The sequence below is a fragment of the Garra rufa genome, chromosome 12 (assembly GCF_049309525.1).
Source record: "Garra rufa chromosome 12, GarRuf1.0, whole genome shotgun sequence".
Taxonomy (NCBI): domain Eukaryota; kingdom Metazoa; phylum Chordata; class Actinopteri; order Cypriniformes; family Cyprinidae; genus Garra; species Garra rufa.
In genome coordinates this window covers 37,578,400-37,589,923 of record NC_133372.1, presented here as the reverse complement: position 1 = coordinate 37,589,923, position 11,524 = coordinate 37,578,400, and the positions used below count along the sequence as shown (strand labels likewise).

Sequence of the window (11,524 nt, the reverse complement as noted above, 5' to 3'; positions counted from 1 at the left end):
ATGAAATTTACAAAAAGTAAAGAAGAGGAACCCACTGCTCCTGGGCAAGGTGGATATTCGTCTACACACATTTTCAGCAAATCACTGAGAACCTTTTCAGAATCCATTGATTTTATGTATAAAGTATAGCAGCTTTTAAAATTCTCTTTTCATTCCATTCAGTGGCCATTAAGAAGCGATCTAAAGTCCCAGGAGTAATGATCACACAGTTTGTGGAGGTAATCCCAGCAGGAAAAAGTCATCCTGACTTCTCCCGCAAACCCATCGCCTTGACTATTCAGGAAGGTACAGTACAGCAGCTCAAAGCATCTTTAATGCTGAAAGAAAAGACATAATGACTGTGTTTTTTAGAAGTACTGACTTTGTTAAACCATTTGACAGGAAAGTTGGCAGTTTTCAAAGCCATCATCACAGGAGATCCAACACCAACTGTGACATGGGCTCGAAACAACGGAGATGTATCTGATCCTGAAAGATACATTGTATCGTATGATCCAGTCTTGGGAGAACATCAGTTGCAGGTGCCGTATTTTCTGCAACTTGTTCAACAGCATAAATTTTTCATTAAAAATCACTTTTATCCATGTATTGTCAGATTTTTAAAGGAACAGCTCTTACATCTGCTATTGTATTATTAATTAAAACAAATTGCATTTCCTAATAGATGCCTAATGTTGGAGTTGATCAAGCAGATACATACAAATGTTATGCAAGTAATGAATATGGACGTGCTTTAGTCACAGTCACACTCAACGTGATTGAAGGTCAGTACAAAACCTCTAACAATTGTACCTGGGAAATTTGTGGCAAGCAGAAAGTACAAATAAATCAAGTGAATCAATTATCGGACTCGGCTGTGCTAAAAAAAAACTATTTTCTTTTTTTTCAGTTGGGTTCAAGAAAAGCAAAGCAATGCAGGAGGCACGATTAGGTCTGTTTGCATTCAAGTCACAAAAGCAATAAACAACCAAATATTTTAAATGCAACCTCTCGTGCAGAATAAAGATAAATAGAGCAACTATATTTATTTTCAGAGCAACGAGAGAAAGCAGCAGCTGATTTAAAAAAGACCCTGAGGACCCGGTAAGTTCTTGCTGATCATACCAATGATGGCTCTTGCATTCTGAATGGCCTGTTTATCTGTTTTTTGAAATGCAAAAGCAGCTGGATGTGTCCAGCCTGATCCTGAACGTCCCGGGAAGGGGTGTTCATGGTCTATTGTGTTTTCTTTCGCAGAGCCGAACAAAAAGAGGAGAGGAAAGATGGAGAAGTTGATGAGAAATTTTGGGAACTGTTGCTGAGCGCTGATAAGAAAGACTACGAGCGAATCTGCGCTGAATATGGGGTGACTGACTTCCGTTGGATGTTGAGGAAACTGAACGAGAAAAAAAGGGAAATAGAGGAGCAGCAGTCACAGGTGCGTTTCAAATGAACAGTGGAAAAATCATTATGTACTGTTGAGGGATATTCATAAACCATATTAAAAAGTTTTTGCTAAGGGCTAACCAAATCCATCAAAGCAAATAATAGACGTCAGTTTTCAACATATAAATACACCGAGGCTGGAAATGAATGTGATGTGTGAAATACCTCACCAGTCTCTATTACTATTTTTGTTCAAGAAGTGCATGTGCTAAATGCCTCTGTAAATCTAGCCCCTGGGGTGTCTTTTGAAAGTTACGTATTTTTTAACTTGCTTTTTCTATAATAGTACATCGAACACCTGAGCAACCTGAGACACATTGAAATCAAAACGCCTGGATGTGCCGAATTTGAATTTGAGATGGATCTCAAAGATCCCAATGCCAGAATCTTCCTCTTCAAGGTTAAGCAACAGACACATTTTTGGATGACTTTTTTTTTTTGCAGTTTAAATAAGAAGAAATTAGTTTACAAAACATATCTGCATTTTGTTTATCACAGGATGGTGTTATGGTTCCGTTTAACACTGATACAGATGAGAGGCATTTTTTGCGTCAAGTCGGGAAGAAATTCATCTTTAGCGTACATGGCCTGAGTGCAGAAGATGCTGGATTGTATCAAGTCGATATTGAGGGGGTCAATGTCTTCTCCACTGACTTTAAAAGTGAGCTTTAGACATGTAGTTTCCATTAAATGTTTAACATTAAAGTATAACATTAAAAGGATAGACCAAATTCTGTCAGCATTTACTCAACCTCATATTTTTCCATCATGTTTAGGAATTTCCTTCTTCTGTGAAACAATATTTTGGAGAATATATATGGATATATTACATAAGACATGATTTATGTGTTGCACAACATGAAATCTAAGTAATTAAATACTGAAATCACCACATTAGCTTTCAAATCTCATCTGCACTTGGATTAAAGATCAAAACATTCAAAAGAGGGAACAATTTAACAATGATTTACAATTTAGTACTTGGCATGGAGGTTCATGCAAAGTATCTCTTGTGTTTCACAGAAGAGAGAAAATGCAAAAAGCTAGAACAACATGAGTGTGAACATAAGATTTTTTATTTATTTCTGAATTATGCCTTTACATGTAGGAAAGCTATTCTGAGTGCTGACTACTATTTAAAAGTTGCTACAAGGATTAATTCACTCCTGAATAAAAATTTCTTCATAATTTACTCACCCTAATGTCATCCAAGATGTTAATGCCTTTCTTTCTTCAGTCAAAAAGAAATTAAGGTTTTTGAGGAAAACTTTCCAGGATTTTTTCTCCATATGGACTTCAATGGGAGCCAGCAGGGTAGAAAGTTGCAAATTGCAGTTTCAGTGCAGCTTTAAAGGGCTTTACATGATCCCAGCCACGGAATAAGGGTCTTATCTAGCGAAACGATTGATCATTTTTGTACTGTAAATAATAAAAGTGAAAAATGTAGACTTTCTTTGCATGTTCGCTTTGTGAACACTGGGTCAGTACTTGTGCCAACATCATGTGTGACCTTTCCAACTTTTCCAGTTTTTTGTAGAAAATGACTGATCATTTCACTAGATAAGACCCTTATTCCCTGGCTGGGATCATGTAGAGCCCTTTAAGGCTGCACATTCAACCTGCTGATCCCCTTTAAAGCCCACTATATGGAGAAAAATACTGGAATGTTTTCCTCAAAAACTGACTGAAGTAAGGAGTGAACTTCAGGAACTTCAGTAAACTAATCCTTTAATTTAGTACTATTAAAACATTTCTTTGACTTTAATAAAAATAAATAATTTATATGTTATCAAATCAAGCACAGTTTTAGGTTAAAGCATGCTTTTGTTTTTGTCTCTACCTTTACAGTTCCAGCGGTAGACTTCTTGGTAAAAATTCAGGAAGTGAAGGCTGTGGAAAGAGAGGATGCCGTGTTTGAGTGTGTCTTATCTGCTCCGCTCCCTAAGATCTCTTGGCAAGGCAAGAATGTCTCTCTGGAACAGGGTGAAAAGTATGACATCTCTGTCTCTGAGGACATGCTAATTCATAGGCTGGTGGTGAAGGACTGTGTGCAAGTAGACAAAGGCATCTATGCAGCTGTGGCTGGAATGAAGTCTTGTAACGCCTGGCTGATAGTGGAGGGTAAGGTCAAATTAAGACATCACCCACATTTAACAGATTAATTGATAAACATGTTAAATTGTGCTGATCCTCACATATCAGCCATGTGATAAATATTCATAAACTTATATCAATGTAGTCAAGACATTTAACTTCCAGTTGAATGATCACTTTATTGATTAAGAGTAGGTTTGATTCATAAATTCAAAATTTGAATCTTTTGTTCACAGCCAGAAGTTCAAATTATTCTAATTTAATGAAGACTGATTGCTGCAATTAAAGTTTCAGTATGGACCAACTTGACAAGCACTAATAAATCATTCATTTTGAATCTGCAAAGTTGACAATTTCATTTTCATATGAAATGCTTTATTTGTAAATGAATACAGAGCACAAAAGAAAACTGATTGCTTGTATTGTTCAAATGGCCATTTATGGCCATTATATCATTGAGAGAAGGACGTACGTGTGCAGCGTCATGCAGACATTCAGCAAGTTTTCCACTCAATGACCAGAATATTAACACCTCATTCCTATGTTGGTCTGCCCCTGGAACAGCTGACCCAGATCCGAACCAGAGGGGCAAGAAGGCGGCACGCAAAACCACTCAAGCAGGAGGTGGAGGCGCCGACCTGCTTAAGATCGCGGCAGAACAGCAGGAGAAGCTGAAAGAGCAGCTGAAGGAGCAGCAGAAGCAGCGTGAGGAGAGGATGGAGCAGCTGAAACAGATTCAGGCTGAAGAGGCTGCTGCCAATGAGGAAGAGAAACCAGCAGAAGTAGAGAAACCAGCAGAAGTAGAGAAACCAGCAAAAGTAGAGAAACTAGAAGAGGAAGGAGCTGCTGCACCAGAACCGCCAAAACCAAAGGCTAAACCTAAACCCAAACCCAAGCCTAAACAAGAACCTAAGACAGACTCTGAAGGTGTAGCACAAGAGCTAGAACCTGAGCCAGAGGTGGAGGAGGAACAACCAGAATCACAGGAAGCTTCTTTACCACCACCAGAGGAAGAGGCACCCAGTGAGGAGCCAAGGAAGAGAGTGAGAACTGGGCCCTTAGTCCCAGACACCATTATCGGTAAGATTACTGTACTGATTTAGCACTTTCATTTCCATTTTTCTCACTAGCTCAGGAAATAAAAGTCATTTGCTCGACAATCAGACTTGACCTGTCGAGTTATATGCTATTGATTCACTAAATAGAAATGGCTCAAATGAATCATTACCTAGGGAATTGGATGTTAGTCATGCTATATGGTTTTAATTTACTAAACAAAAAGGATTCAAAAGAGTCATTTACTCGAGAACCTGACTTAAGTGGCAATGCTGTATATTTATGCTTCACTAAAAAGAATGGGGTTTTGGCTTTAATAGTCATGCTGTACGTTTTTTAAATTCACTACATAGAAAAGAGTATTTTAGGACAGTGTTCCATTTACATCAGCGGAAAAATGCATATGCGACAACCAGGCCTATTTTCTGTAGATCTTGTCAATGCATAATTTTACTGAAGATATACGTTTAAGTTTAATATATCCTACAGTATGTTGTTCAGATCCAGGAGTTCACTTCACTAGTGGACTGTCAGATGTTCATGCCATCATTGGTCAGTCAGCTGAAATGATGTGCAAACTCAGCAGTGAAAAGTGTGATGGCATTTGGTATAAGGATGGGAAAGAGGTAAGCACAGGTTCTTGATGCTCAAAGTCTCAGTGTAATAATTAATAATACACAGTGACTGTATTTGTGACCCTGGACCACAAAACCATCAATTTTGAAATCTGAATAAATAACCTTTTCATTGATGTAACGTTTGTTAGGATAGGACAATATTTGGCCGAGATACAATTATTGAAAAATCTGGAATCCGAGGGTGCAAAAAAAATCAAAATATCGAGAAAATCACCTAAAGTTGTCCAAATAAAGTTCTTAGCAATGCGTATTGCTAATCAAAAATTAAGTTTATATATATCACGGTAGGAAATGTATTAAAAAAATCCTATTGATTTTTGGAATAAAAGAAAAATCAAAAATTTTGACCCATACAATGTATTTTTGGCTATTGCTACAAATACAGCAGGCTACTTACAACTGGTTTTGCGGTCCAGGTCACAGTAATAATTCTGTTGAAATATCTGCATAGATAACAGCCACAGATGATCTAAAAATCGTCAAAGATGGAGCTGTCCATAGACTAATCATATCAAACTGCACAGAGGACGACAATGGAAAGTACCGCTTTGAGGCAGATGGACGTAAAACTGAGGCGATGCTGGTTGTGGAAGGTAATTAACATTATACAGTATGTACAAAATACAGAGTTACATTTTCTGTTAAGTTAGAAACTTTAAAAATAAACTCTATTGTATATTGTGTTTTTAGACCCACCAAGAATGAATCAAGATGACTTGGCTAAATTCTCAGAGCCTGTGATAATCAAGGTTGGCCAAAATGCAACATTCAAAATGGACTTTGTAGGTCGTGAGCCAATGAAAGTGCAATGGTACAATGAGGGCGAGGAGATGCTTGAGGATAATCATATCAAGATTGAGAAGTCAGATAGTCACAGTCGCCTTCTACTTGTGAAATGTCAACGCAAAGACAGTGGAGAAATAAAGCTGAAGCTCAAAAATGAGTTTGGAACCATTGAGGCCCTTTCGAGACTCATCGTTCTAGGTTGGTACAATAAAAGCTATGTAAGAGCCACTTGTAATTAAGAAAAATGTGCTTTTCATATAGTAAGGAAAAATGTAAAATAGCCTGTCCCCAATGGAATTTACAAACATAATCCAATTCATAATCCACAAGACATTAGTATACATCACGTTCTACAAAGACCATCAAGAAGCCAATATTTCTTTCATGTATTTCAGATAAACCCACCAACCCAATGGGACCTGTTGAAGTATTAGAAGCTTCAGCATCTTGTGTGGAGTTCAAGTGGAGGTCCCCAAAGGATGATGGCGGTTCTCCTATAACAAACTACTACATTGAGCGTAACCAAATTGGACGCAACACCTGGACAAAGATTGGAAATATCCCTGGAGAGCCCCATTACAAGGACAATGACGTGGACCATGGAAGGAAGTACTGCTATCGCATCAGGGCCATGACTGCAGAGGGCACCAGTGATGTTTTTGAGACTAATGACATCCAGGCTGGCACTAAAGGTGAGGCTACATGTGCTTAGATCTCTCATGCAGAGCATTAAGGTGTCACTGCAATGTAAGTAATCACTAATTATTAAAGAAACTGTTATATATTTGTTACAGCATACCCTGGACCACCATCTACACCCAAAGTGGTCAGTGCCTTCAAGAATTGCATCACTCTGGCATGGTCACCTCCAACTAACACTGGTGGAACCAACATTGTTGGCTACAATATGGAGAAACGAAAACGAGGCAGCAACTTATGGGGTCAAGTGAACCCCGCTGATGAGCCAATCAAAGGTTTTCTTTATATTTTGCAGATCTCAATCTGTCATTTTGTGATTTCTACAAAACACGCTAGGTTTACACTAATTTCACTAACTGTCCTCCTCAAGGCAAACAGTATGATGTGAAAGATGTTGTTGAAGGAATGGAATATGAATTCCGTGTGTCAGCCATCAACTTCTCGGGAGCTGGAGAACCAAGCACACCTTCTGAATTTGTGATAGCCAGAGATCCAAAAAGTAAGTCAACAACATTCAAATAATAATCACATGAACACATTTTATAAGCATTTTTATGATACAAGATGTTCAAAATCTACTGGAAGAAGGCACGAAGAAACAAGACAAAAAAAAATAATAATAATTTTACAACTGAACTACCCTGACCTTTCTGTACTTCAATTTGGGATTTCAGAACCCCCTGGTAAAGTCATTGACCTGAAAATCACAGATTCCACCTATACCTCTTTGTCTTTGAGTTGGACTAAACCAAAGGAAGAGGAAGGTGTCCAGGATGAAGCTAAAGGTTATTTTGTGGAATTAAGGCCAGCTGAGAACACAGAATGGGGTCGCTGCAACTCCAACCCACTCATTTCAACTTCCTATACAATTCTTGGCCTCAAGTCTATGGCTATGTACTGGGTTCGAGTGGTTGCAACCAATGAAGGAGGTGATGGGGAACCCCGAGATCTGGACAACTACATCATTGCAATGCCTCCACCTGGTATAATATAAATATATAATGTGTACACTACCAGTCAAAAGTTTGGACACACATCACCAATTTTTTTTTTTTTTTTTTTTTTGTGAGTTTAACATTTAAATTATTAATGCATTTTGCTAAGGCATTTATCCAAAGCGATTTGAAGACCAATTTTTATACTTGTTTATTTTTGTAAATAAGTATAGATTGTACCTGTATTTTCTTTATAAACCTAAAATTTTATTTTAAAAAAAATCAACAAATGCGTGCTTATCATACATGTGAACTTTTTCAATTATGTTTAAAAAAAATTGATTGAGAGAAGTCATAAGATATTACTATTAATCTAAAATTTTGAAAATATGCATGTGTCCAGACTTTTGACTTGTTGCTGTGTTTCAAGTATTTAATAATCATTTTTAATTACGTTAAATATTGTTACATCAATTCGCTACTCCTCAAATCTTCTTTTCAGTAAGGCCAAATTTCACCAATCGCAAAATGAAGAGCTTTATGGTTGTGAGAGCTGAAAATTCTGCTCGGGTCAACATAAACTTTGAGGTATTCCAATGCTATTTACCAAAATGGTGGCATTTACTAAACAGACATTTTCCTATCTCAGATGTCTTACCTACTGATTTTAATAAAATATTAACTCTCATATGCAGGCATCCCCAATGCCAACTATAATTTGGCTGAAAGATGGAATGCCTGTGTCTAAACGTGTGACAGTAAGCAATACAGATGGGATGTCCCAGCTCCTGATTCCCAGCGCTGAGCGTTCTGACAGTGGGATCTACAGCATCATAGTCAAGAACATAGTCGGTCAGGAGACATTCAGTGTTGAGATCAGAGTGACTGGTGAGAGAGACAAGCACATCAAGCCTGAAATCTAATTTTCTTACTGCGATTTTGCACGCAGAATGTGTCTCCGGATAAACATACTTGTACGTCCTGGAACAAAATCATCCAATCAGATTTTAGGGTTAGATTTACTGCAGTCTTCAGCAATTTCACTCTGATTTCAGTGGTTGTTATTACCCGTTCCAGGAAAACATGTTTATCAAGGAACACATCCTACTTGGCAAAATCTCTAAGATAATATTGAGGAATATTATGGATTGTGTGGATACCTGGCATGTTTGCAGATGATCCAAAGCCACCTGGCCCAGTGGAGCTGGAAGAAAATGTCCCTGGCACACTGACAGTTTCTTGGGAACCATCTCCTGATGAGAAACGAGATAATCACTTGCACTATATGGTGATGAAACGTGACTCCATCAAACGAACCTGGCATACAGTTGCAGACCGCTTATTCAACAACAACTTCACAGCAGTCAACATCATGCCAGGAAGGGAATATAACTTCCGTGTGTATGCCAAAAATGACATAGGCCTCTCAGAACCATCTGAGTCCCTGACATGGGGAGTTGTAAGGAAGAAAGGTGAGCTGGCTGGTACTTCTACCTTTTCTGGTCCACTCTTGATAAACAATATTAAATCTGCTCCTTGTTTTCTTATCTCCTGCAGAAAAGTTCACCCTCAACCTAGCCCCATTCAAAACTTGCAACTTTGACTCTGCTCCCATTTTCACGGTTCCCCTGAAGACGCACACTACCCCGGAGAAATATGAGTGCTACATGAGCTGTGCGGTCAGAGGCGACCCCACACCTCACGTCACCTGGTACCGCAACAACATCAGCCTCAACACTGACACCAACTACTACATCACTAATACTTGTGGCGTCTGTTCCATGCTTATCCTGAGAGTTGGCGCTAAAGACAACGGAGAATACAAAGTAGTGGCGGAAAACTCTTTAGGCCGTGCCGAATGCAGCACACAGCTGACAATCTTAGGTATGTTGTCAGAATATGTGTGAAAACAGCAGCTGTGGTTTGACTTTGTGTACATGTAAGTGAACATATAAGTTGAGCTACTACATACCGAATATCTATAAGTAAGTTTCTGCATAAATGCTCACTGATGTTTCAGAAGAAAAAAAAATGCATTAAGAGCCAGGGGTTTTTGAATTTGAAGATCAGGGTAAATTTAACTAATTTTGTCTTCTGGGGAACATGTATCTTCTGTAGCTTCTAAAAGGCAATGCTAAATAGAAAAAAAAAAGTCATTTAGGCAAAATAAGAAAAAATTACACATCTTCATTCTGTTAAAAGTTTTCTCCCCCAGCTCTTAATGCATTGTTTTTGGAGCATCAGTGAGCATTTGAACCTTCTGTAATAGTTGTATATGAGTCCCTCAGTTGTCCTCCGTGTGTAAAAATGGATCACAAAATCATTTAAATACACAAAAATTCTGAAAAACCAAAGAATCTGTGGGACCTGAAGGACTTTTCTGAAGAACAGCAGGCAGTTTGTTAAGGACAAACAAGGAACTCATGAACAACTATCACTAAACAAAACAAATAAATCATTCCAGTAACAACATAGTATTAAGAATCAAGTGTATGTTAACTGTTGAACTGGGTCATTTTTATAAATTCAGCTATTATTTTCTCTCATGGACTATATGTAAACGTCTTTTATGTGAAATATCTTATTCAGGTCAGTACTAAATAAAAAATAACATTTTGTAGATTCTGCAAGGTGTATGTAAACTTTTGACTTCAACTGAATATACTATATATACACAAAAAGTTTGGCCGGTAAAACAATGTTTTTGATAGTAGTCTCTTATGCTAACCTGCATTTATTTGCTCAAAAATATAACAGTAACATTTTGAAATATTACTAAGATTTACTGTCACTATTTTATATTTTAATATATTTTAAAATGTTATTTACTTCTGTGATGCAAAGCTGAATTTTGCTGCTCAAGTAACTTTTCTTATTATTATCAATGCTGAAAACAATGCTGCTTAATATTTACAGAAACCACAAAGAATGTAAAATATAGAATATAGAAAAACAGAAAAATGTCTTTACAGAAATGGTTCTTTTGATCAATTTAATATATATGCTGCATGGGGAAAGTATTATATGTATTGTATCTAGTAATTTAATTTCTGCTTTTTCATTTTTCAGAGTGAGATATCTGTGTGCCATCTGGAAGACACCTCTGACTCATCTTCAATTTAAAAATGTAAACATAATTTAAAACCTCAGCTAGGCATTTTAAATGTATTAATGTCAACAGCATGTTTGATTTCACTGTGATATCAAGTACAATATTTTGTTCATTTCAAATTTTCCTGTATTTCCTTGTCTGTAATTTGTCATCACAAATAAAAAGGAGCGATTTAAACATATAGTGCAACACATTTGCTGTTGATAAAACTGTATAAAGCCATATTTGTGACAAATATTGGTCTCCAAATTTACCTTATACTATTATGTTGTACTAGGGCAAAGGTTAAAAACACTTAAAAGTGAAAACAAGTAACATTTGCTCTTAATAGCTAGTAAACCTGCTTGCAAATGTCAGTGCTGAGCAATAAATTTCCCTGTAAATATTTGAAGTTGGCCATAGACCATGATCATAAAAAATCCCTCCAACCTCGAACAAGTAAGGATTGTTGAAATCTCCCCAACGGTAAAAGCATTTCCAAAATCAGTACAAAATATGTTACTCTGAGGCATTTTCAAATAAATGTCACCAAATGCAAGAAATAAATAAAAAAAAAGGCATAAAAGTGTTTTATTTTTCATAGACCTGGCCTTGGCTCTTGCTTTATAGCTTTCCATTATTAACTTTCCCCTACAGGGACGAAAGTGCGTGCTGGTAGTAAATGGGAAATGCATATAAACCTGGTGGCAGATGTCTGGGTTAGCGTGTACTGGGGTCAGAGAGGGACGAAGTCAAGTGGACAGATGGCAGCGCCTCTGCAGACAGGGAGTGGCCGCTAG

At 37.4% G+C, this 11,524-nt stretch overlaps 1 protein-coding gene across 1 annotated transcript; it reads left to right on the top strand.

Moving 5' to 3' along the window:
• Positions 1–11,524, top strand: LOC141347592 (immunoglobulin-like and fibronectin type III domain-containing protein 1). The gene is made up of 24 exons (XM_073852583.1): positions 1–49; positions 163–285; positions 382–521; positions 665–764; positions 890–931; positions 1,035–1,083; positions 1,237–1,417; positions 1,712–1,825; positions 1,924–2,086; positions 3,274–3,546; positions 4,084–4,301; positions 4,356–4,599; positions 5,077–5,201; positions 5,665–5,806; positions 5,904–6,197; positions 6,395–6,691; positions 6,794–6,973; positions 7,069–7,197; positions 7,373–7,681; positions 8,136–8,221; positions 8,329–8,521; positions 8,809–9,105; positions 9,191–9,517; positions 11,382–11,524. The coding sequence occupies exons 1-24, from the start codon at positions 1–3 to the stop codon at positions 11,522–11,524; spliced, it is 4,218 nt and encodes a 1,405-aa protein (XP_073708684.1).

Coding starts and splice junctions, on each gene's coding strand:
- LOC141347592 (XM_073852583.1), top strand. CDS start 1: ATGAAATTTACAAAAAGTAAAGAAGAGGAACCCACTGCTCCTGGGCAA. Junction 932..1,034: donor AATGCAGGAGGCACGATTAG/GTCTGTTTGCAT, acceptor ATTTATTTTCAG/AGCAACGAGAGAAAGCAGCA. Junction 9,518..11,381: donor CACACAGCTGACAATCTTAG/GTATGTTGTCAG, acceptor TTTCCCCTACAG/GGACGAAAGTGCGTGCTGGT.